This window comes from Xiphophorus couchianus, chromosome 19 (assembly GCF_001444195.1).
Source record: "Xiphophorus couchianus chromosome 19, X_couchianus-1.0, whole genome shotgun sequence".
In the NCBI taxonomy this organism is placed as follows: Eukaryota; Metazoa; Chordata; class Actinopteri; order Cyprinodontiformes; family Poeciliidae; genus Xiphophorus; species Xiphophorus couchianus.
The window spans coordinates 20,245,471-20,271,112 of NC_040246.1; the positions used below are offsets into that span (position 1 = coordinate 20,245,471).

A 25,642-nucleotide genomic window follows, 5' to 3' on the forward strand; every position below is an offset into this window, starting at 1 on the left:
GTGGTTTTGAGTTGATCACCTGTTCAGGTTATTTTACCTTTGTTTACCTTTGCTGTGGCGCATTACAGCTGCTGTAGTTTCTAAACGTTGGACTAATTACCTCGTTCATTTGTGAGTTTACGTCATTCACAACAAACATCAAATAGAACAAATATATTTCATAAAATTTTAACAAACAAGTGGCTTCTACCGCGATAATTATGTGAAATTAAATTAATTATATCCCAACTTCAGAAGATTTGCCTTTACCTTTACAGAGCTCTTTGGTTCCTCCCATCAGTCTGTAGCTTCTCATATTGAGGTCATCAAACCAAATTTCAGATCTACAATAACTGATTGACACCTGCTGGCCTCAGGTTTGCAACTATTGTGAGCGTATTCAATCCATGGGAGGAAACGGCTTCAATCAGAGGGATTGGAGGAGGTAAAACAGTGGAGAACAAAAACAAGCAAAACAAAGACAAACTGGAGACACAGGAAGATTAATTGATTTTAGAGAAATCAATTAACCTAACAGTCATGCTTTTGGACTTCTGGAGGAAGCCGGAGTACTCGGAGAGAACCCACACATGCATGGGGAGAACTTGCAAACTCCTTGCAGAAAGAAGGTCCTGGGAATTGAACCCAGGACCTTCTTGCTGCAAGGCAACAGTGCTACCAAATGCGCCACTGTCCAGGACATGGGCTGATGAGCAGATGTGAGTGGAGGGAGTGGAAGCAGACTGAGAAGGGATAGAGAAAGTGGCAAAGGAAAGGGGGGAAGATTACACAAGGAGAAATAACAAAAATACAAACACAAAAGAGTAAGTAGACTAAAGGAACCTAATTAGAACAAAGGAAAATAACTAGAAACAAGAAATAAACGTAATTAGAAACACCAAGGAAGAATGTGGAAAACAAGGCAAAATTACATTGATTTTAAAGGAATATCATGGGAGGACAACCAAACCTTCTGGCCAGGATTGTAGGTGGGAGCCGGGATCTGTTTCCGCTCAGCGAGGCGCTTGTTCTGGGCGGAGGTGTTATCCCTGGAAGTCAGCCCGGAGACCAACAAGACTCGCTGCAAAGGCCTAGAGGTCAGCCTGGAGACCAACGGGACTCGCTATGAAGCCCTGGAGGCACCCCAGGAGACAGACAGGTCTCAATACGAAGCCCTGGAGGTCAGGCCGGGAAACCGACACGACTCGCTATGAAGCCCTGCAGGCAGGCAGGGAAACCAACAGGACTCGCTACAAAGGCCTGGAGGGCAGCACGGAGACCATCGAGACTCGCTATGAAGCCCTACAGGAAGGCCCCGAGACCAACGGGACTTGCTACGAAGCCCTGGAGGCCAGGCCGGGAAACAGACACGACTCGCTATGAAGCCCTGGAAGTCAGCCCAGAGACCAACGGGACTTGCTACGAAGCCCTGGAAGTCAGGCCAGAGACCAACGACACTCGCTACGAAGCCCTAGAGGCCAGCACAGGAGACCGACAGGACTCAATACGAGGCCCTGCAGGTCAACCCGGAGACCACAGGGACTTGCATCGAAGCCCTATAGGCAGCCCGGGAGACCGACAATACTCAATACAAAGCCCTGGAAGTCAGCCCGGAGACCAACGAGACTCGCTACAAAGGCCTGGAGGTCAACCTGGAGACCAACGGGACTCGCTACGAATCCCTGGAGGCCAGCACGTAGACCAACTTGACTCGCTACGAAGCCCTGGAGGTAGGCCCAGAGACCGACAGGACTCAATACAAAGCCCTGGAGGTCAGCCCGGAGACCAATGGGACTTGCTACGAAGCCCTGGAGGCCAGCACGGGAGACCGACAGGACTCGATACGAAACCCTGAAGTCAGCCCAGAAACCAACGGGACTCGCCATGAAGCCCTGCAGGTCAACCCGGAGACCAACGGGACTTGCTACGAAGCCCAGTAGTAGGTAAAACAGTGGAGAACAAAAACAAGCAAAACAAAGACAAACTGGAGACACAGGAAGATTAATTGATTTTAGAGAAATCAATTAACCTAACAGTCATGCTTTTGGACTTCTGGAGGAAGCTGGAGTACTCGGAGAGAACCCACACATGCATGGGTAGAACTTGCAAACTCCTTGCAGAAAGAAGGTCCTGGGAATCAAACCCAGGACTTTCTTGCTGCAAGGCAACAGTGCTATGCGCCACTGTCCAGGACATGGGCTGATGAGCAGATGTGAGTGGAGGGAGTGGAAGCAGACTGAGAAGGGATAGAGAAAGTGGCAAAGGAAAGGGTGGAAGATTACACAAGGAGAAATAACAAAAATACAAACACAAAGGAGTAAGTAGACTAAAGGAACCTAATTAGAACAAAGGAAAATAACTAGAAACAAGAAATAAATTTAATTAGAAACACCCATGAAGAATGTGGAAAACAAGGCAAACTTACATTGATTTAAACGAAATATCATGGGAGGACAACCAAACCTTCTGGCCAGGAGTGTAGGTGCGAGCCGTGGTCCGTCTCCTGTCAGCGAGGCGCTTGTTCTGGGCAGAGGTGTTATTGAGGGCATCGATGGTGGTTTTCTAGATGTTCTTGCAGCGGCGATGTGATGTTGTACGGATGTGACAGCAATGTTGTTCTCAGTAGAGAAGAGCTATTGTGGCTGGTAACCTAGAGAGACTTCGAAAGGAGAAAAACCAGTGGCTGCAGTGATATGACTATTGTGAGCGTATTCAACCCATGGGAGGAAACGGCTTCAATCAGAGGGATTGGAGGAGGTAAAACATTAGAGAACAAAAAAAAAACAGCAAAACAAAGACAAACTGGAGACACAGGAAGAGCACAAGGATGCCGGCAGCAGAGCCTTGGTGGACGCTGGCAGCAGAACGGGAACCAAGAGGCCAGTGGGACCCGCAACAAAGCCCTGGAAGTCAGCCCGGAGACCAACGAGACGCGCTATGAAGCCCTGGAGGTCAGCCGGGAGACCAACGGGACTTGCCACGACGCCCTGGAGGTCAGCCCAGAGACCAACGGGACTTGCTACGAGGCTCTGGAAGTCAGCCCGGAGACCAACGAGACTCGCTACAAAGGCCTGGAGGTCAACCCGGAGACCAACGAGACTCGCTACAAAGCCCTGGAAGTCAGCCCGGAGACCAACGAGACTCGCTACGAAGCCCTGGAGGCCTTCACGGGAGACCAACAGGAATCAATACGAAACCCTGGAGGTCAGCCAGGAGACCTACGGGACTCGCTATGTAGCCCTGGAGGTCAGCCAGGAGACCTACGGGACTCGCTACGAAGCCCTGGTGGCCTGCACGGGAGACCAACAGGACTCAATACGAAGCCCTGGAGGTCAGCCAGGAGACCTACGGGACTCACTATGAAGCCCTGGAGGCAGCCCAGGAGACCAACAGGTCTCAATACAAAGCCCTGGAGGTCAGCCCGGAGACCAATGGGACTTGCTACGAGGCCCTGGAAGTCAGCCCGGAGACCAACGGGACTCGCTACGAAGCCCTGGAGGCAGGCCGGGAGACTGACAGGACTCAATACAAAGCCCTGGAGGTCAGCCAAGAGACCAACGGAATTCACTACGAAGCCCTGGAGGCCAGCACGGAGACCAACTGGACCTGCAATGAAGCCCTGGAGGTAGTCCCGGAGACCGACAGTAATCAATACTAAGCCCTGGAGGTCAGCCCGGAGACCAACGGGTCTTGCTACGAAGCTCTGGAGGTCAGCCCGGAGACCAATGAGACTCGATACGAAGCCCTAGAGGCCAACCAGGAGAACTACGGGACTCAATACGAAGCCCTGGAGGTCAGCCAGGAGACCTACGGGACTCGCTATGAAGCCCTGGAGGCAGCCCAGGAGACCGACAGGTCTCAATACAAAGCCCTGGAAGTCAGCCCGGAGACCAACGAGACTCGCTATGAAGCCCTGGAGGTAAGCCTGGAGACCGACGGGACTCAATACTAAGCCCTGGAGGTCAGCCCAGAGACCAACGGGACTTGCTATGAAGCCCTGGAAGTCAGCCCGGAGACCAACAAGACTCCATACTAAGCCCTGGAGGTCGGCCCGGAGACCAACGGAACTCGCTACAAAGCCCTGGAGGTCACCTGCAGACCAACGGGACTTGCTATGAAGCCCTGGAGGCACGTCTGGAGGCCACCGATAATCAAGCATGAAGCTTGGAGCCCTCATGACACTTCTTTCTTTAGAAGTACCATCTTTCAATCCAGTACCTGAGAGTGCCTGTTAGGTACATTTTGAGAAGTATATTCCAGATGCCTCTGATCACACGTCTGAATACAGTCAGCTGATTCTGTGGCTGGTCTGAAACCAACTGGCTGTCTTTTTGCTTTTCCTGTTCAGATTGCTGCTGGTTCTGCTCTTCCATTCTGTCCCTCTGCCATTTGTTCAGCTGTTCCACTTCAAGCTGCACGTTAGTGTTTTCCTGCTCAAAGGTGGTGTTCTTCTGCTCCAGAGCGCTGTTCTCCTTCTTCAGTGCGCTGTTCACCTGCTTCAGAGAACTGTTCAGCTGCTTCAGAGCGCTGTTTACCTGTTCCAGAGCGCTGTTATCCTGCTCCAGAACGCTGTTCACCTGCTCCAGGGCGTTGTTCTCCTGCTTCAGAGCGCTGTTGTCCTGCTCCAGGGCGCTGTTGTCCTGCTTCAGAGCGCTGTTCTCCTGCTCTAGGGTGGCATTTTCCTGCTCCAAAGTCTTGTTTTTCTGCTCCAAGAGGGTTATTCTCTGCTCCAGGACGGTGTTTTCCTCTTCCAGAGTGCTTTTTTCCTTCTCCAGAGCAGCCTTTTCATCCTCCAGGGCAGTGTTTTTCTGCTCCAGGACAGTATTTTTCACCTCCAGAGTAGCAAGGGCTAGCAGATGGGTGGTTTTTTCCTGCTCCTGTTGCCTTCTTCTCAAATTCAGGGTGTGATCCAGGTCTCTGTTTTCCTGCTCATGATCAGAATTTCGCTGCTCCAAACGGTTTATTCGTCGCTCCAGGGCGCGATTTAACCGCTCTGAATGAGCGAGTCTCTCCCTCTGAATGCTGTTTCCCTCTTGTAATGCAGATATTATCTCCCTCTGCTCGTTGTTTTCCTGGTCTATAGAGGAAATTATCTGCTCCAGCGTGTTAATTTGACAGGGCGGTTTCCTCCTCCGAGACGGTTTTTTCCTGTTTCAAAATGTCGTTTTCCTGATGTAGTGCGGTGTTTTTCTGCTCCAGTGCAGTGATTTCCCCTTTCAATCTATCTTTTTCCTCTTCCAAGGCGGTGTTTTTCTGCTCCAGTGCAGTGTTTTCCTGTTTCAATGTGTTGTTATCGTCCTTTAAAGTTCTGTTTACATCACACAGGTTTTTTAATTCTTCGTCTTTTTCAAGTGCAGCTTTTTCTGCATCCATTACTTTAATCTTCAGCTCCTCATTTTCTTTAATAAGTGACTGTCTTTCAATCGACAGCATATTGTCTTCATCCAAAACGCTATCGAGGTTCTCTGTCTCTCTAGCCATTTCTTCATTCGAAGAATCAGAAGATGAAGCCTTATTGAGCTGATTCACCTTTGATCTTCTTTGTCTGAACAAAGTCTGCCCCATGTTTTCCTTTATTTGCTTGTTAATATTTTCCTTTTTATCTTGAAAAGCTTTAGTTTCCAAACTCTTGTTAGGAGACAATCCTACTTGCTTTCTCTCTCTCTTCTGCAATGGTTCTGACTGAAGAACTCAAGAGTGTGATGCTGCACAAGAAGCACTCTAGCTCTTTGTGACATCAATATGCGTGATGTCACAAACCCGGGTCCAGCGGTGCAGTGCAAAAGGGGCTTAGTGTCCGTCTCTAGGCAACCGTGACATCATCATTGGTCCGAAGCGTTCTGGGGTCCTTACTAGCTCCCGCCACAATTTAGCTGACCTTAACAAATCTTGTGTTTGAGTTTCGTAATTATTGTTACACTAAATGTTTATATGTGTGTAATAGGCGTTACTGTCGGACATACAGAAATAGGTAACTGGTATTTTGGATGATGTTGTGATGACAACAAATTTCTTAATTAATTCATAAATGAAGTCACCTGAACAATACAGTAGCTGAACAGAATGGGGTTGTGGTTATAATTAATGTCGGAAGTGTTCACAGCCCCTCTTTGAAGCATACAAGGCAGCCATATTAGCTTACTACATTAGCGGTAGCATCTCCTGAAAAATTACACTTTACTAAGACTGCCTGTCTCAGTCTCACCTAAGACAACATACAAACAACCCAGAAAGTCGCCACCCATCAGTTCTCTTTCAAGATTCTAGACTTGGCGCAAGTGGTATTTCTTTTTTTAATAAAACAGGGGAAATTGGGTGAGAGGCAGCGGGGAGGGGATGGGGGGGCTAGGAGGTAGCAAGAAGTAATCTGCCAGCACTACATGGTGTAAGATTAACAACGGCCCAAAACCATGTTTTAAATCAAGATTTAAGATAATGTATCAAACTTCATGCGCAAAATAAAATATACTACAGAAATATGAAAGAATTAAACTCACCGTTGGGTTTGCCTTCGCCTCCATGGTCGCCAGCCTGGGTGATGCTGCCATAGACATATGGATGCTGCTATTTCTTCAATATGACGGTTGCGTCACGTGATTAGCTGGGAGCTGGAATCTGACATCCATCCATCCATCCATCCATTTTCTGTTCACCCTTGTCCCTAATGGGGTCGGGAGGGTTGCTGGTGCCCATCTCCAGCTACGTTCCGGGCGAGAGGCGGGGTACACCCTGGACAGGTCGCCAGTCTGTCGCAGGGCAACACAGAGACATACAGGACAAACAACCATGCACACACACACTCACACCTAGGGAGAATTTAGATAGACCAATTGACCTGACAGTCATGTTTTTGGACTATGGGAGGAAGCTGACATCCATTGCTAATGTCTGTGACCTGAAGTAACCAGTGACCTCGCCATTTTTACAGAGAATTTTTAGACGATGAATTTGAGACAGTGAATTTGAGCAAGTTGAATTAGAGGACACTGAAAATATTGCATTTGAATGTTGAAAAGTTGAATTTTGTTATATGCCGAATTTTTTAACACTGAAAATGTAAACTGAAAAAAATATGTATATTGAAATTTTGATCACTTTGAAATAGGAATGTGATTTTCTTTTAATAAATGAAAATTGCAACCATGTACAAATAATGACGCTGAATTTTTTTTAGGTTAAAAATATATTCTGAATTTATCTTAACACTGAAAACGTAAGCATTAATATACAACATTCAAATTTCAGAGGCATTTTTAATTCAAATCCTGATGGCACATATTTACTTCGTTAATAATAACGTTTATAACATTTAATTTGCACAGATTTTTGTTAAAGCCCCAATCCACACTTTAATCCACAAGGTGGCGGTGATTCGCCTGTTAGCTGTTTGCCAACCCTCATAGAGGAAGAAGAAAATAAACGGAGGAGCTTTGAATCATGTCTAAGTTCAGCACAGTAATTTGGCCTAAAGTCGTTTTATTTGGTGACTCCATCACACAGGTTGGTTTTATGCGGTGAAGATACGAAGCGTGATTCTGGTTGTCGTCTGCTCAGCGCCACCTGTAACATTTCTGTTTGTGCATGTTTCAGTTTTCCTTTCAACCCAATGGATGGGGAGCAGAAACTGCAAATAAACTTGCAAGGTAAGGAGATGACAGATTCAGTGATTTCTTCGTTTGTTTCCAGAATCGGCGATTTGTTCTGTATAAAAACAGTTTGTCACAACAGAATGCCACATGCGAATAATGACAAACCAGGAAGCTTGATTCTGTTTAACTTGTTAAATTTCGACCTCTTTTAATTGTACCAGACTTTTCCTTTATAAAATCTTCAGATGCATATTTTATGCATGTAAATGTTTACATTTTGGTGAGAAGTCAGTCTGCTGTTTTTCCTCACCGTTTCTGTTTGGAAATTGCGCTTCTACACGGTATTTTACTGTGACATCGACAACCTTGTGGCACGTTCAAGTACACCTCGTACACTACATTATCAATGTTAAAACGAATTTAAAGTGACTGATTCACTATAAAATATCCCCAAGGTTGTGTTGTACTTTTAAGGTATCCATATCCATTTTCAGCTTCACTGTTTGTTTTTTTGTTTTAATTGTAAAATATGTTTAAATAAAGGTACTCTTTAATTATATTTTACACATAATAAAGTCAATCATACTTTAAACATGTAAATATTCAAATTTTGGTGATGAGTTCGCTATTTTCCCCACCACTTCTGTTTCTTTGGACATTGCGCCTTTACACAGTGTTTTACAGCCACGGCGTAATGCTCGTGTTGCATTCAAGTGCACCTCGTAAGCTAGATAACCGCTGTTAAAATACGTTTGACGTGATTGGTTTACCATCAGATGCTAATTAGAGTTTCTTAAATAAATCTCGGACCAATTTCTATAAGCTTTGTTGTTTTCTTGTTGTAATAAATTGTGAAATATGTTAAAAGTGGATACTTAGGAGCGTGCCGTGGTGGCGTAGGGCGTAGCGCGACCCATATTTTGGACGCGGCCGTCGCGGGTTCGACTCCCGGACCCGACGACATTTGCCGCATGTCTTCCCCCCTCTCCTTCCCTGTTTCCTGTCAGCCCACTGTCACATAAGGGAAACTAGAGCCCACAAAAAAGACCCCCTGGAGGGGTAAAAAAAAAAAAAAAAGAACTGTCATAAAATGTCAACATAATATTTACAAATGTGTGCATTAGGTTTAATATTTGAACTGTTCTGCCTTAGCTTATTGAAATTATCTTTAATTAGTAATGAGGTCAAGTTAACCAATGAGCAGCTTCCGAGATACAATAAATAACTTACACTTTTCCAAGTTATATCACTGCCAATAATAATAATTATAATAATAATATCACTTGACCTGATTGCATTATGGAGCTCAAATGGACTTAAAACACTGTCATAAATCTCTTAATTTTTAAGAAATAAATTTCAAAAAATCTTGTTAGTTATATATTTGATGGATCTGTGAATCAGAATCATTCTGTTTTTAGGAAATGTGATGTTGTGAACAGAGGATTGTCTGGCTATAACTCCAGATGGGCAAAGATCGTCCTTCCTCGCCTCATCAGCAGCCAGAATCCAGCAGAAAATAACATAGCAGCTGTTACCGTATTCTTTGGAGCAAACGATGCTTCGCTGGAAGGTACAGCCAACTCCCATTTTAGTTGAAGAAGTCCAGAGTTTTATCTACTTTCTTCAGGCTTACTACTTAATAAAATACAGAAGTTTTGTGTACATAAGTATTCTGTCTCCTTTAGATAAGAACCCACAGCAGCACGTCCCTCTAAAGGAATATTCAGAGAACCTGAAGGAGATCAGCAGGTTTCTGACCTCAGCTGGTGTTCCAGCAGACAAAGTAATCTTTATCACTCCTCCTCCGATTCACGAGCCGGCCTGGGAGAAGGAGTGCGTCCTCAAAGGTAACCTCCGGACCTCTGGGTTGTTCTCTTCCTGGTTTCCTGTGTTGACCCCGACTGCTTCCTGTTGTGTCTCCACCAGGATGTCCTCTAAATCGGCACAACTCGGTGGCAGGACAGTACGCTCAGGCGTGTGTTCAGGCGGCTGGTCAGTGTGGGTCGGACGTTCTGGACCTCTGGACGCTCATGCAGAAAGACGGACAAGTGAGTACAATCTTGGACGTAATTAACATACAGTACATGTTTTCACATTGTCTCATTAGAGTCACAAACGATTAATGGTTTATTGGATTAAAATGAGCTGCAATCAATTATCTAATAGCCTCAGCATAGACCTTCTTTTAATGTTTTAGTTTGGCCGCCACCCAGCAGAGGGCAGCACTGGTCATCCCTAAGAGGAGCCAGTTGATACAGAAACAAAGATGGTGGGACCATACCACAACGGGAAAGAGAAACAGTCCAAATGAAACCTTTACATGGTTCTGATTTGAAATGTAAACACTGGACTTACTCCTTAAGATTCATTACAACTTTTGTTTTTCTATTCAGCAACCTAAGAAGTTCCTGTCTAAGTTTCATGAGAGAAAAAACACAATTTTCTGTTTATTCAGGTACTTTTATTTTTTTATTTCAGCGTATTATGAAAAATTTAGCCCTTTATGTTATGGAAAGATGGTTGGCCCTGTGGATACAAAATAAAATTAAAGTTTTTAAGAACACGGCCGATTGTCTGTCAATCAATCAAGTTTAGATGAACTCATTAACCAATAAATTGCATTCCTAATCTTAACCATTCCATTGTAGGTCTGGCTGTATATTAACGGTTGTTATTTATTTTAGTGCATTATATTAAAGTGGGCTGAATACAAGTACACCTCAGTCAAAGAAAATGCTGAAACTTATACATTTTTCTTTAATTTTACTGCTATTTGAGACTTTCTTGGTCTATCATGTAAAATCCCAATAAAAAAACAAAATGTGACAAAATGTGGAAAAATCTTTCAAGGTACCAACAAGACACTTAAAAATATTAATTTATAAACAGTATACTCGGAATCAGACCTTCTGTGTTCATATAAAGTATTTTTCTGAAAACAAAACCTCTGTAAGACGATGTTTTAGTTCAGGTATTTTTAACTGAGCTGGTACGAATCTGCAGTTTTCTGCAAATGTATTTGATACATTAAAGGTTTATCCACAAATTCAACCGGTTCCTGGGAGTTTGTGCAACAGGTTGATAGATGAAAATGAAAGATTCAGTTTGCTAGAGTCTGAGTGGCTGCCTTGAAATGACTGAATAAATGACTGAATTATTTAAATGTTGTCCAGGACTTCACCGCCTACCTGTCAGATGGGCTGCACCTCTCAGAGAAGGGAAACCAGTTTGTGGCGCAGCATCTCTGGAGCATACTGGAGAGCCGTGTGGCTCATTTGCCCTTCATTCTGCCTTACTGGGGAGACGTGGAGACCAGTAGCCCAGAGAGTAGCCTCCTCTGCAACTCATGAAGCAGAGAACGTCTGGAAAAGCTTAAAAACAAGCAGTGGACTTTAGAATGATCAAAGTATTAGCTAATATCTTTGGATTTACAGCAAGTGGAATCAAAACTCTACTGTGAAGTATTAGCACCAGAAGGGGGGGGAAAGGACTCAGAAATTTGTAGATTAATCTCAGAAATTTTCTAGAAAAAAAACATTTTTGAGTTGCAAATTTGTTTAGAAAAAAATCAGAAACTGAGAATCTCAAATTTTCTGGAAAATGGCTTTAAACTTTCAGAGGCTTTAAAAGTTGAAAATTTGGTTGAAAAAAAAAATACAATTTTAAACATCTCAAGTTTTCTAGAAAAAAATGTAAAATTGAGTTGCAAATTTGCTAGAAAGTTTCAGAAATTGAGGATCTCAAATTTTCTACAAAAAATATAGAAACTTTTGAGTTTGAAAAGTTGAACATTTTCTAGAAAAAATCAGAAATTATCTAGAAAAGACATGGACATTTAAGATGCCATTTTTCCTATCAAATGTATTTAACTTTTAAATTAGAAATGTTCTAGTTTTTTTGTTTTTCTTTAGAAAATTTTATATTTAATTAAATATAAATTAGTTTTTCTAAAAAAGAAAGAAAAATTAAACATTTCAAACTCAAACATCCAAAAGAAAGTTCCTGAAAATCTATGAGATTAATCTAAAAATGTCTGAATTCTTTTGGTGAAAAATTACTCTTGTCTACTGTTTGTAATACAAAGTTGTAAAAGTCAATGCTTAACATGTACAATAAAGATTTTTTTCTTACTAAGATGTCATTCATACAAGCCAAAACGCTCAAATGTAGAAAAGAGACTACACACAGTATTAATGCAAAATGTTTTATTTATTTTTACACACAATAAAATGTTGTACAGTGTGTACATTACGATGCGACACAGCAGGTAACTGTAACGAGTCTGCACCAAACAGATGAATGTGCAGAGCTCACATTGGCACCAGTTTATAAAACCAAACTGAGAAGATCTGAGCACAAGCAGCGCTCAGCAGGAAACTCATGAAGGAATGAGAAAAAAAGGTTATTTTTACCAACTTAAAGCAAAAACGCCACAAGATCAGTGAAAAACTTGCTGTTTCTGATATACATGTAAAAGGCTCAAATACACAACCTCAGAAAAGCGACTGTGTGCAAAACTTAAATTCTCCAGTGTTTAAAAAGTGCTTTTATTAAAGAACAAACCTCAATAAGACCAGCCATAGCATCCCCCATTCACAGAGTGACTGATATGTAACATGATACACTGAAATAATGTGATAAAAGAGGATCTAGCCTAAGAATACAAAGAAAAAGTTTGATTTTCTTTGGAGATGTTCAATCGCATCTTTATGCATAAAGATACGTTGGGAAGATTAGGTGAGGGTTTGCAACCAAATGTTAAAAGTATTACCTAAATTTTGTTTAATGCAAAAAAATAACAAATTCACATTTTGTAATATTACAACTACAAACTTTTGTGTATTTTATTGGAATTTTATGTAATCGACAAGTTTTATGAATCTGAAAAGTGTGGCATGCATTTATATTCATAAACATGCCCAATAGCATTTCACATCGGGGGACAGAACTTTCTGCCTGTTCTTTGGAAAGTAGCTAAAGATCAGTCAGGTGTGACAAAGTTTATTTTAAAGACTTTTTTACTAGACTGCTACATTTTCCATCAACTTGTATCTTATTGTTTTTATGTTTGTGTTTTTGTGAAGCACTTTGACTGCAAAGAGAAAATCTAACCAAGTATTTTTAGTCTGGTGAAAACATCCTAGTATGTTAGTATATCAACTATTCTGATTTCACATATTCTGACTTTTGATCTCTTCACATTAAAGTCAGAATTCCTTTTATTCGTCCAGCGGCCATAATGCTCTTCCGTTTTAATCCCTCAAAATACACCAGATCTTAAAAAGGCACAGAAAAGGAACCCACAGCTTCAAAGAAGTGGTTCCGTTCAAAAAATCTAACCTACATGATTCCATGTGTTTTTTTGAGGTTTTCTAAATCAAGATGGCGGCGGCGCCGTTATTCTCTCAGCACTCTGTCTCCTTACTTTCGAGGCGCTCCTGCCTCTGGAGGCGCCGCCGCTCCTTCGCTGATGGGTTCTGCTCGGTCAGATCCTCGTAGGAGGATTTCGTAGCCGACGAGGAGACTCCTGCGGTTGTCCATATTAAATCGCGTGGCCGCGCCTCCTCGGCCAGGTGAGAGTCGTTGCTGGTGTCCATCCGCAGGTCCGCGGCGCTGCCCTGGCTGGCGGCGCAGCTCGGGCCGGGGCCCTGGGTACTGCTGGCCGCGGCCGGGGCCGGCGGCCGGACCTGGGTCGGCGGCTGCTGGGGCTGGAAGAAGGGGGCGGTCCGGCCGGCGGAGGAGGAGGAGGGAGGCTGGTGATGCTTGACGATGCGCACAGACGTTGACTCGAGGTTGCTCAGCATGTCTTGAGTCTGCAGAGTGAAAACAAAAAGGTGAGGATAAAAGTTCACCAGGAGTCTCTGCTGTAGACTGAGGTGGGGTCCATTCCTTGTTTACTCCATTCTGTTCAGATAACTTTCCTGAACTCCAAACTTTATGGCAAGTATGAGTTCATGATCATAATCCTCATGTTTTAACCTCATATTAAGGTTGGAACGAGTAAAGCAAACCTTTCTGCTTATGGACATTTTGAGTTGACAAACGTACGATGATGTGGAAAGTATTTGCTCCATGCACATGATTTCTGTTTTAACTACTTGTCACAATTAAAAATGTATTTCTCTCCCTTCTTAGGGTGTTTTCACCTATGGACTCGGTTCGATTTGGTACAAAAGTTGCAACATTTGTTACATTTTTAGCTGGTGAGCTTTCACACTGAACTGTATCAAATGATCTTAACTAATTAGAAACCTGTTCCCCTCCTCGCCTGTGGGGGCGCTGCACCATGAACTACATAAGGAAACAACTCAAAAACCTTCGAAGACGACACTTCCTTCTTGAAATGTAAACAAAAATGAAGTGGCGTCAGATTTTAGCTGTTGTAGGATTTCTCTTTTGTCTTAAAAAAAACCCCTTACTCCAGCTACTCGTTGTATTTACCCAGAATGCTCTGGGTTGTAGTCCGCTTCCTGCTTTTGGAACGGTGCCCTTTGAATGCGATTTAACAATCAGGAAAGTTTTGAAACTGCCAAAAAAAAAGCATAAACTTAATGCCAAAAACCATCTAGGTGTTTTTAGAAGCAGCTGAGACCCAAATGGAAGATTAAAAACAAACAAAAAGTAAATTTTTCATAATAGGTCCCAATTAAAAGCTAATTGAGATGCCATGGCAACAAGCCCATTAAAGCATCCAACATGGTGGAATTAAAATAATCCTACAAAGACACTCAACCAGATTTTAAGTTAGGTTCAGTTTGGGTTGTACTGCACTTTTCCAACATTAGTAAATACAAAAGAAAATTAAAAACTGAATTTGTCTTATTTTCTCTGTTATTAAATCTGAAACATGTAAGTGTGACAGGAAAGTAAAAGCAGAAGAAATCTACAAGGGAGCAAATACTTTGTGTTGCTGTGGGTTCTATTGGGTATTTAGATCCAGAAAACATCTGAACCAAATAGAGTCACTGTAAACATCATGAACTGGTGGGTCAAAATGTCAACAAAAAGAAAGGCTACAGAGGAATGTTGCCTCAGTCTTGACACTGATCTAATCAAGCCTAAAATCAGACAACAAATCCATAAAAATAAAGTCTCAAATAAAAAAAACTGTATGTTTTCTTGTAGCTTTCACAGAACCAGATGCAAACTTAAATTGGTGACACACTCCACCTGATAGCACAAAAAGACAACATGTTTCAATCTTCTTTGCTCTCAGAATACTCCAAAAACCAGTCTTGCTTCCTTGAAGTAATTCCTGATCAGATCAGCCTTTGTCTACGTGTCGGACGAGTGGGGTTCGATCCGTTAGATCAGTGATTACGTCAAAGAGAACGTGAGTCCAGGAGTATCCCGAACCGGGGCCATAGACAACAACAGACAGAACATTCAGTCTGTTGCAGTAGTATGGTTTTAGGCTTAATGTTTATTTTGCGATTATTAATAAGTGATTGCTGTGGTAAGAGGAGAAAACTATAAATATATCGCTGTACTTTACTGTATGGCTAGCTCGCTGTTACTGTCTTACTCTGCAGTTGTGGAGTCACAATGTCTGGGATCATGAGCGCCCCCTGCCCTGAGGCAAGAGAACTGCCTGTTCTCTGCTGTTTCTGATCGCTCCTCAGCACACGAAACACGTTACGCACACAGTTGATGACAAAAACACTGTACATTATATACATGAGCTAAATTATGGGAAATCAGTTCATATATTAAATGTTTTTTAACCATTTTATTGTCGACGTACAGACAGGAGGAGCATGCTCCCATAGAATGGCAGCCAATGGAGTTAGCGAGAGGTTGCGCAATCCCAGGTGAGGCTCAGCTCGCTGCTGCCTCACCGGCTGCGCTTCCGAGCATTTGAATGGGGAAATGCGAAAATTCAGCAATTTTTAAGAAACAATAATCAAAATTGGTTAAGCTAAATAAAAAATAAATACTTTACAGTACAAACCACAGGGTGAAAATAGCTATTTAAATTATTTTATCATATTTTTCCATTATGACAGGTGAGGCTCTGCTTCACTTGCCTCCCCTGACCGCACGTCACTGCAAAGGACTCACAGCTGCAATTGCGCCATAATATGATTCTACCAAGTACCAGGAGGGCTGAATACAAATGCAGGTCACACTTTCAGATTTTTATTTGCATAAAATAGAAATTTATTTATGATTTTTCTTCTAATTTGTAACTATGCACTACTTTCTCTTAGTCAGTCAACTCAAATCCTGATAAAATGAACTTTAGGTTGGTGTGGCAATGTGACAAAATTAGAAAACATAAATACTTTGCAAATTGCTATACATGTTTAAAGTGTCTTGGATAAATATTTAAATGAAAAGTTAAGCTTTGAGGGCTGTAACATCTAAAGTTCTTTTCAGAAGTGGGTAACAACTAGCTACATTTAGTATTGCTAACTTGGGTTAAATATCTGGATACTCTATCCACTGTGACGTACTTCACTAAATGAAAGGTAAACGCATTTTCACTAAAAAAGCACCAGACAGACTCACAAATCTAGTTTATGTTAAAGTGAGACTTCTTTTTCGTGCACAGGATTTGTTATTCTAATGCTATTTCTATTTGTTGACCTTGTTGTGCCTTTTGGAGGTCATTTATTTATATTATACTTCTCTTTTCAATATTTAAAATACTAGAAGTTGCACAAAACTATGTTTTGCCTATCTGATCACATCATAAGATATTGTGATCAGTTACTCAGTACTTAAGTTAATAGTAGCCATTAAGTTGAAATTTATTTTTTTTAAACTCTTGAGTAATTCCTGAGGTGGCTACATTTCATTTGTATATTAGTAAAACTATGTTGAAGTTGCGGAGGACGATTAGAGCCATAGAGAAAAAAAAAGAATTCTGGCTTTAATTTTAGAATTCTGATTTTTTTTCTAAAAATTCCAGAAGTGAGAATTGTGAAATTAAACTGACTTTAATCTTAAGGTTCTGACTTTTTCTAAACAAAAAAAAAAAGAACAAAAAATACAAACAGAAAGACCCTAATTTGTTTGAAGTAGTGCTACTCCTTCTTGAGCATAATTAGGGTGTTCTACCCACCTTTAATGGACTATTCATATATTCTTCCTCCAAGCCACTAGAGGGCGCGTGTTCGTTGTGAATAAATGTCATTCTGAGTTGACGAGGGCCGCCCAGCCATGTTGAGGAGTCTGTCAAGCAAACTGCAGCCCGCCATTGTGTAGAAACCAGGCTCTGTAGAAAGATAAGAGTGCTTGCCTGAAACTCCTTCATAGCCGGACAAATTATACACCCCGCCGCTGTTAATTAGGAGAGAATACAGTTACACAGGCCGTGGGGGGGAAAGACATGTCAGCCAGCAGCCTTCTTGAACAGGTAAAAAGAGGTATTTTCTGAACGTTTGCGAGGGCCAAATTTGTCAGCATCGCGACGGCTAGCGCAGGTAGCTTAGCTTCGAGGCAGCGGCTGTGGCTCAGTAGTGCAGTAGGCCTGACCACCTGCAAAACAAACTGACTGGTGAAAATACATCTCTTCATCTATTTTTTCCCCTTCCTCTCTTCTCATAAATCAAACCTTCATGAATCACCTGGACCCAATCCAGAGACCGAAAGGCCTAGCTAATAAAGGTAAGAGCTACTCACTGACTGGGGTTGTGAATACGGATCTCCTTACGTGCCGTGCGCTCTGAAAATCCTGCGTTCGTGAGTTCTGTTAGCTTGTTGCTGGTTAAAGGCCCCTCTATGTCTATCACAAACTAGTTTTACGCATATTTTAGGTTTAAATATAAAAGATGCAACGTTGGTTTATCTAAAACCAGTTCTGGGGCGTTTACGGTACAAGTTTTAAAAAGGTCCCCACAGGTAGCGTTGACTTGCTAATGTTAATAGCAAAATGATTCACGTCGGCATCGTTTTCCTGGTTAGACTGGACGCTTTTCTGACCAAAGAACTGAACAAAGACAACATTTTACCACTCAGTCTGATTCTACAGCACACATTAACGGCATTTTAGCTGTGTTTAATCTACAGGTGCCTTTCTCTGTGGTTAATGTTAGCCAAGACCGTCAAGTTGAAAGGACGCTTGGTAGCGTGCTAATGTTAGCATATTGCTATGTTAACCCGAAACGACACGTCTCTACACATGCTTTACCACCACTTTACCGCTAATGCTATAACTCTACATTTAAATTAATTTTAACCTGTTTCTATAATTTCACTTGCGGTTATCAATCTTTACTATGATACATAATGTATAGCAGGATCCCAGAAGACATTTCGGCAAAATTTGCCATCAACATTTTCAGAAGAGTTGAATGTCAAAAGGATTTCATTTAAAACCAACTTCAAATGCCACAAACGTATATGAAGGTTTAAAATGTTAAAATCCAAAATCCTCAAGCAGTTATGTCCTCCCAAAATGACAAGTTGCAACCCAAAATGTAATATCATCACAAAATGTGTGTAATTTTTTATTTTTTTATATAGTTATGAAATATGTTTTACACATTCCATTAGTCTAAAGACAATTAATTCTTGAGGCTTTAATCTATTGGACAATAAAATTAGAAATAATAATAAAAAAAAATCAACTGTTGTTTTAATAGATGTACTGAATTTGAGATTGTTTATGAAAAATTGTCAGACGTCTGTCAAACAAAATGTTCAAAAGTCCTGGATGTCTATTCTGTCTAACCTATCAATTGTAATATATTTAGACATTTTGAAAGGAAAATTTACTTTCGTCAAGTAAATTTGACTTGTCATGTATCACATTGGGAGGATTCTGCTACTGATTTTAAGATTTTGCATCGGATGTACTTTAAATCATAGTTTTGATGCAACATTGCGATTATAAAACATTGCTTGGGTGGTTGCAATATTTGGTTGGATACTGTATATTAAATGTCATTCATTCACACTGTGTGTAATGATATTATATCGGACCAGTTACATTTACTGTCAAGGTTCCTAAGCCTCAAAGAGGATCTACATGTTTAGTGACTGAGAATCTAAAACCACCCATAGTGGTGGCAACATTGTGTAATGGTAAAGAAGGGAATGTGAAAAAAATGTCAATGTTGTTATCACAGTTTTCCAGCACTAGCATTTTTCTGATAATCTCAGCACCATTAGACACCGTTTCCTCCCCTCTGGTTTGAAATCAGAGATGCCAGATTAGTTGAATTTTGTTTTACTAATACTTAAAAACTTTAGACTATATAGCATTCTGAGTTTACATTATCATTAAAGATCCTAAAAAGTCACTTATGCAATTGCAAATCCAGTGACCGTTACAGAACTATCAGCCCAGATTCACCGATGGTAACATAGCCAATAGACAGCAGTTAATAACTAATATTTCTTATGTGTTACATTTCACTTTATTGTAGTCTTACTCACATTTCTGTCTTTCATGGGTTTTTATATCATTTTGATCTGTTAACTGTAACAAAGTCCACCTCTTCAGTACATCAAAACATCTTTTAACTTTTTACTTGCTCAGGCTGCTCCCTCATCATCTGATAAGTTTAATCTTGCCATATAACAGGCGATCATGATGATATAAATTGAAACTGTAACATTTCTATATCGGATTCACAAAGCTGTTTGTCTTTTTTCTGTTCAGTGCAAAACGGAGCTGTGACCCAAAAGGATACTTTGAATGACGATGAGTTTGAGCCTTACCTGAATACTCAGGCCAGACAGGTGAGCATTTGACCAATGTTTGAGAAGTTGATGAATCATGTTGACCACCATGACCGCATTTTCCTCATGCATTAATAAAAATCATATCTTTATTCTTTTTTGACAATGATGGAAGTGGAGTTTACAAATTAAATAAAAAAATGACCACAAAAAACGACCTACCTATTTGCCTACAATGGGTTAAAATTTAAAAAAAGAATTTTACATGTAAAAGAATTTGAAACTTGATTTACAAAAACTTGTTTCCAGTTGAATTCTGTTATCTGGGGCATCACTGATTCACTTTCATTCATTAAAAAGTAATCCTATGCCTTTTAATCTGTAGAGTGTCATTTATTTTGCTTTTCAGACAGGACACTGAAGGATTTTATATCTGAAAACTTTTAACAAATATTTGGTTGTTGTTTTACCTGTAAGGAAATACCATGGAGTAGAGAGAGGTTCGCTTGCAACCTCTCTCTACTGGGAAGTTACAAAATAAAATAAGTGAGAGATGCTGAAGGCCTATTTGTGCTTAAATATTTGAGGAAATTTTGTTTTCATTATAATCCTGTTTAGTTGCACTATTGGTAATGCTTTTAGACTAAACTGATATTTTGGGATCTGAAGTCTTATCCAGTGTTATTTTTAAGGGGTTTGAAACTGACTTGTAAAACTTGTATCCACCCTTCAATCTGTTGTTGGCATAATTTGCTACCGTTTATCCATCCTCTTAAGTCATTTATATTTACCGAGTCCAGTCAGTGTGGAAGTATCTCCAAATGACTTCATAGTGAACTTTTGTATTTATACTGCAAAAATTGGTTGAAAAGTACGCTAGATTCTGGAAAAAATATGGAATTTTCGCATGATAAATGTGCAGAAATAATATTGAGTGTTATTTGAAATACTATTAATACCGTGTCCGTTTCTGTTGTAGAGCAATGCCTATACGGCCATGTCGGACTCGTACATGCCCAGCTACTACAGTCCTTCCATTGGCTTTTCCTACTCCCTGAATGAGGCAGCATGGTCCACTGGTGGGGACCCTCCTATGCCTTACCTGGCCTCCTATGGACAGCTGAGCAATGGTGAACCCCACTACCTCCCAGATGCAATGTTCGGCCAGCCTGGCCCCCTGGGGAGCAACCCGTTCCTGGGCCAGCATGGCTTCAACTTTTTCCCCAGCGGCATCGACTTCTCCGCATGGGGCAACAGCAGCTCTCAGGGACAGTCGGGGACACCGCAGAGTTCTGGCTACAGCAGCAGCTACGCCTATGCCCCCAGCTCGCTTGGGGGTGCCATGATTGATGGACAGTCTCCATTTGCACCTGCTGCCAACGAACCCCTCAACAAGGCACCTGGCATGAACAGCCTGGACCAGGGCATGGCGGGTCTTAAAATCGGTGGTGCTGCCCCTGGTGGGAATGGAGAAATGGCTCCGAAGGTGGTTGGCTCTGGGCTGCCTGGTGGGGGGCCCTTGGGCCCTGTATCTTCTGTTGGACCTCCCAGCATGCCTCCTGTCTCCATTGCCCCAGCCAAGCCGGCCTCCTGGGCCGACATCGCCAGCAAACCCGCCAAGCCTCAACCCAAGCTTAAAACCAAGGGTGGCATGGCAGGTGCCAATTTGCCTCCTCCGCCCATTAAACACAACATGGACATTGGCACTTGGGACAACAAGGGCACCATGCCCAAAGCTGCCACCCCTCATCAGGTGCCCTCTATTCCCAGCAACGGGCAGCCACCTAATCAGGCTTCTCCGCAGCCTGGAGCCACAGCTGCAGGGAACCCACAGATGCCTCTGAGCAATGGACAGCTGGTTCCACCTGTCTCCCAGCTGGGGCAGCATCATCTTCCACCTACTGGACAGCCAGGTATGGCTCAGATACCCCAGCCCCTCTCCCAGGGTCCGCCACCGCCAAACCACCAACAGCAGCAGCCTTCTCAACCAACTCGCTGGGTCCCTCCGCGTAACCGGGCCAATGGGTTTGGAGACGCCGGTGGAAGCGGCTCAGGCCAGTCGCCTCCCTCCTCTTCCAGCGTCGGCGTGGTTCCCGGAGTCCCGTCTGAGCCTCACCCCGTTTTAGAAAAGCTGCGCATGGTTAACAACTACAACCCCAAGGACTTCGACTGGAACCTCAAGCAGGGCCGCGTGTTCATCATCAAGAGCTACTCCGAGGACGACATCCACCGCTCCATCAAGTACAACATTTGGTGCAGCACGGAGCACGGCAACAAACGGCTCGACGCCGCTTACCGCTCGTTGGCGGGCAAAGGGCCGCTTTATCTTCTGTTCAGCGTCAACGGTAGCGGGCACTTTTGCGGTGTAGCGGAGATGCGCTCACCGGTGGACTACAACACGTCTGCTGGCGTGTGGTCGCAGGACAAGTGGAAGGGCCGCTTCGACGTGCGCTGGATCTTTGTTAAAGACGTTCCCAACAGTCAGCTGAGGCACATTCGGCTAGAGAACAACGAAAACAAACCGGTGACCAACTCTCGGGACACACAGGAGGTACCGCTGGACAAGGCCAGGCAGGTGTTAAAGATCATCGCTGGATATAAACACACCACTTCCATCTTCGATGACTTCTCTCACTATGAGAAGCGTCAGGAGGAGGAAGAGTGTGTGAAAAAGGTAAAACACCATTCCTAACATGATTGAAACGTGTAATAAAAAAATTGTTCAACTCTGAATGTCTTTAAATATTGCATTTTTCTGTCATATTATACAGAATGAAAAGTTTATTACTACGAGTTTCATTTTTATTCTGTTTAACTATTTTCTCTGTAATGACTTGCTTATCCCTTCTGTTTATCACTAGAGCTGCACAATATTTAAAAAAAGTGTTATTGTTGGTGAATGTAATGATTGTAGTATCGATTAGAAGAAATCCACTTTTTCTTTTTACTCATGACCTCTGACAGATTACCATAATCTGTCAATTGTGGGAATCTACTACAGTGAGTCTTGTATCTATCCTTCTTGGCATTCAAAGTGTATATTGATGACACTTTGTGTATATTAGCCTTCAATTACTGCTTTTCAGTGTTAAAATGCAAACACATGACAATATAGCAAAGTATTGTGCAGTTCTTAAATATTTTAGTCATGAGTCAAATGATAAACTGGAAATACCCTGTGTGAATGACTTTTTTTTTGCGTGGTTTATTTTTCAGCTTAGCCGCCATATTGGTGGTGGTTTTGTATGCAGGAAATACAGCTGGACAAAATATCATCGCAACATGAGTGTGTGCAATATGTTACAAAGGACTGTTTGAAGAGCAATAATTGTTGGTTAATATATTCCAAGTGCATTTTACATGCTAATGTAATATTTAGTTGGAGTCTCATGGCAGCAGATACTCACTGGACACAAATGACCTTGGCTAAAATGCTAAAGGCCACAGAGTGATGGAAGGAGAACATAGGCATGCATCGCACCTATCTCCAGTTATTTTAATATACCAATGTGTGCAGTAGCTACTTGCCGTAACAGACAATAGGGTGTGTGTATTTAGTAATATTTTTACACATTTTCTGGTATAGTCCAGAAGCTTAGCTCCCTAATTTTTATTGTAACCTTTAACTTTTGGCTTTACAATGAACTGGATAAAACCACGAAACAGTGAAATACTATCTTTACTTTACCATTGTTGCACTTTATTCTTTACATAGTGAATTTAAAGCATGAGGAATAAAAGTATCAAGCAGCAGAGTTTGAATTCTTTCACAGGTCGGGGTGTTTGATAAAATCTAATATTTATTCCTTTCTTCCATTTGTTTGCACACAGAACAGTTTTATAGTTAAACTGTACATGTATGATTTTTGGAAACATGCTTTTACATCCCAGAATGCGTTTTTTGGGTTTTTTTTCTTTGCTGTGTAGTTTTACATTTCTTGAATGTAATTTTGAACATTTAAATAAATGCTTATAAATAGTTTTTCATAAATTTCTGGAAATAACTTCTTGTATTGGATTACTGCTCTAATTGTACTCTATCTCTGAAGCACAACCTATATTCTTTTTACAGTATCAAAGTTGTTTTTAATCTAAAATGTTTGGTTATAATTGAAATCTATAGATGGAAATGACATTTTTTATGTTGTGCTCAGTTTTCTGTTCTGTGTTTGACAGGTGGAGGTCCAAGGCAGTGAGCCATATCCCAGCAACCCAAGCAACAGGAGTCATTACAGGCTTCAGGTAACTTTGCTTGAGCTCAGGAGTAATTTGATGCACATGTATTGTTGAATTATGCCCGGATACGTTGACTTTTTAATAAAAATGTGTTTGCTTTTTTTATTCTACCTACATCGTCGGTTATTTGATACAGTGATATCCACTCTTCACAGTATACAATCTCTATTATCTTGTTTACATGCTCCACACGTCCCCTTCTGTTATAATTCATTGGAAATGGAAGAAAAAATGTTTTATTGTACTTTATTTTGTAATTATTGTTTTTAATTGTTTTTCTTGCTTTTTCTTTCCAGGAGCGCCAAGGACGAGTCAAGTAACAGTTGGTGCTTTGGTCAAAGGACTGCAATGCCCCTTCCTAAAACCCTGTCCGCTCCAGTACATTATTACATTCAGATCTCTAAGAAATTCTAATAGGGGTGAAGATTTAACAAAGGACAAAAGGAAAAAAAACTAAATGAAGACTTTGATTTTTTTTTTTGACTTTGAAGACTTACTTTGAACTTGTAGTAAAAAGGAAACAATTATTCATAGGACTACAACTAAATGCATAGCATCCTTAGCTGAAATCTTTTTTTTTTTTTTTTGCCATACCCCATTCCACTACATACGCTTTTTCCTTGTACGCTGCTTTTTCCTCTCCTTCTTTCTTCCTTTTTTTTTTTGTAAATGCAAGGATTGGCATCTGTTTTTTTATGGTCCAAGACTTCAGTCTGTAATTCTCACACAAACCTTAATGATCAAAAATCCATACAGAAAGCAAATGGAAAAATTTAGTGTCCCCCTCTGCCAAAAAAAAAAAGAATGGAAAGATTTTCATCTTTAAAAGCAACCCTTACACCTGTCTGCAAATAATGCTCAGATCGTCAACCAAGAAACCCAGAGCAACTTCTTCCACAGTGGATTCCTCACCGACGGCTGGTGCCAACTATTCTCACTTCAGTTTCTGTTTGTACATGCTTGCCATGTTTTTGTTTAGGAGGACTACAGATGTTCGTTTAAAACAAAAAAAAAAGAAAAGCCCTCTGTGTTTTTCACATGTTGTCGGAGTGTGTAGGAGATGTGGGGTGAGGAGGATCAAGGCAGGAAAACAAAGGAATGGGGTTAAATGTTTAAATTCAGAGAACATGTTAAGTTGATGAGCTTTTGCTCACTGTATAATTTTATGGGGAAAAAATGGGGCCGTCTGTTAACAGTCTTCATTAGACTTTATTTCCGCCTTTTTTTCTTTCTCGAAGAAGTTGAGTCATTGTTGCTATGGGCTGCTTTTTTTCCTTCCGTTTTCTTATGACTGATGCGAGTGGCCTTGCCCCCACTCTTTCTATTAATCAGTTCTAAAGTAATAAATGTGGTATATTCAGCAGAGTTGTGTCCATTCCTTATGTTCGAATTGAAAGTGGCTTCTTTATTCAGCTTGTTTTTACATGGTATTAGTGTTTTTTTTTCTGCTCAGTTATCAGCCTGCAAATGATGGAGGCTCTACTTTAACCCTGCTTTGCCTTTCCTACAGCTCCACTTTTCTGTGTCACCTTGTCCTCCACACTCCCCAATTCTTATTTCTGCTCAGCCAGACATTCATAATAAATCATTAATTGCAGCCATGCATTGCTCAGTGTCATTGTCAGTTTAGAAAAAAAAGGAAACCTTGAGATCTACTGGCTTTTATTTGTGGCATAATAAAGATGCTCCACAAAGTTATGTTGGGTTTTGCTTCTCATTGGCTATTTGTACTTGCACTTATTCTCCTTTAAACCAGTAAAGTTTAAACTGATATTTTCACGAGGATTGAATTCCACTTCTGCATTGGTGCATGTCGGTTTTTGGGCCAAGTGTGTGTCAAACCAGAATTTATACAAATAGAATGCAGTTCTTGGAGACACACCTTTGTGTTCTTTAGCCATTCAAGTCAAATATCTGCTGTGAAATTGTCTGGGTATATCTGTCAACTTCTCATAATTGTGTTAAGAATAATGCATCTTCTACCTGCATAAGGTAAATTGAAAATACATTCTAGAACTACGTATTTTGGATCGCTTCAGTTATTTTTTGGCATGAAATGTGGTGACTTAGCTTGATTAAAAACCTTACATAAACTCACTCATTTGTGGAACATGACATTTTGTAAAAGACGACACGTACAAGATTCAGTAATTATAAATATTTGATTAATCCACATTCCGCCATTTTCTGTCTTGGAAATTATT

General features: G+C 41.3%; 2 protein-coding genes across 2 annotated transcripts; both read left to right on the plus strand.

Annotated features, from left to right (window-relative positions):
* The first annotated feature begins 7,314 nt into the window (after nt 1-7,314).
* Nucleotides 7,315-11,701, plus strand: iah1 (isoamyl acetate hydrolyzing esterase 1 (putative)). Its single transcript, XM_027999858.1, has 6 exons — nt 7,315-7,479; nt 7,570-7,622; nt 8,990-9,141; nt 9,257-9,418; nt 9,498-9,619; nt 10,745-11,701. The coding sequence occupies exons 1-6, from the start codon at nt 7,417-7,419 to the stop codon at nt 10,919-10,921; spliced, it is 729 nt and encodes a 242-aa protein (XP_027855659.1). The 5' UTR covers nt 7,315-7,416; the 3' UTR covers nt 10,922-11,701.
* Nucleotides 11,702-16,724: 5,023 nt separating this feature from the next.
* Nucleotides 16,725-25,136, plus strand: ythdf2 (YTH N6-methyladenosine RNA binding protein F2). Its single transcript, XM_028000633.1, has 6 exons — nt 16,725-16,932; nt 17,159-17,183; nt 19,183-19,262; nt 20,182-21,876; nt 23,379-23,444; nt 23,735-25,136. Exons 1-6 carry the CDS (start codon nt 16,906-16,908, stop codon nt 23,756-23,758), a joined length of 1,917 nt encoding a protein of 638 aa, XP_027856434.1. The 5' UTR covers nt 16,725-16,905; the 3' UTR covers nt 23,759-25,136.
* The last annotated feature ends 506 nt before the right edge of the window (nt 25,137-25,642 follow it).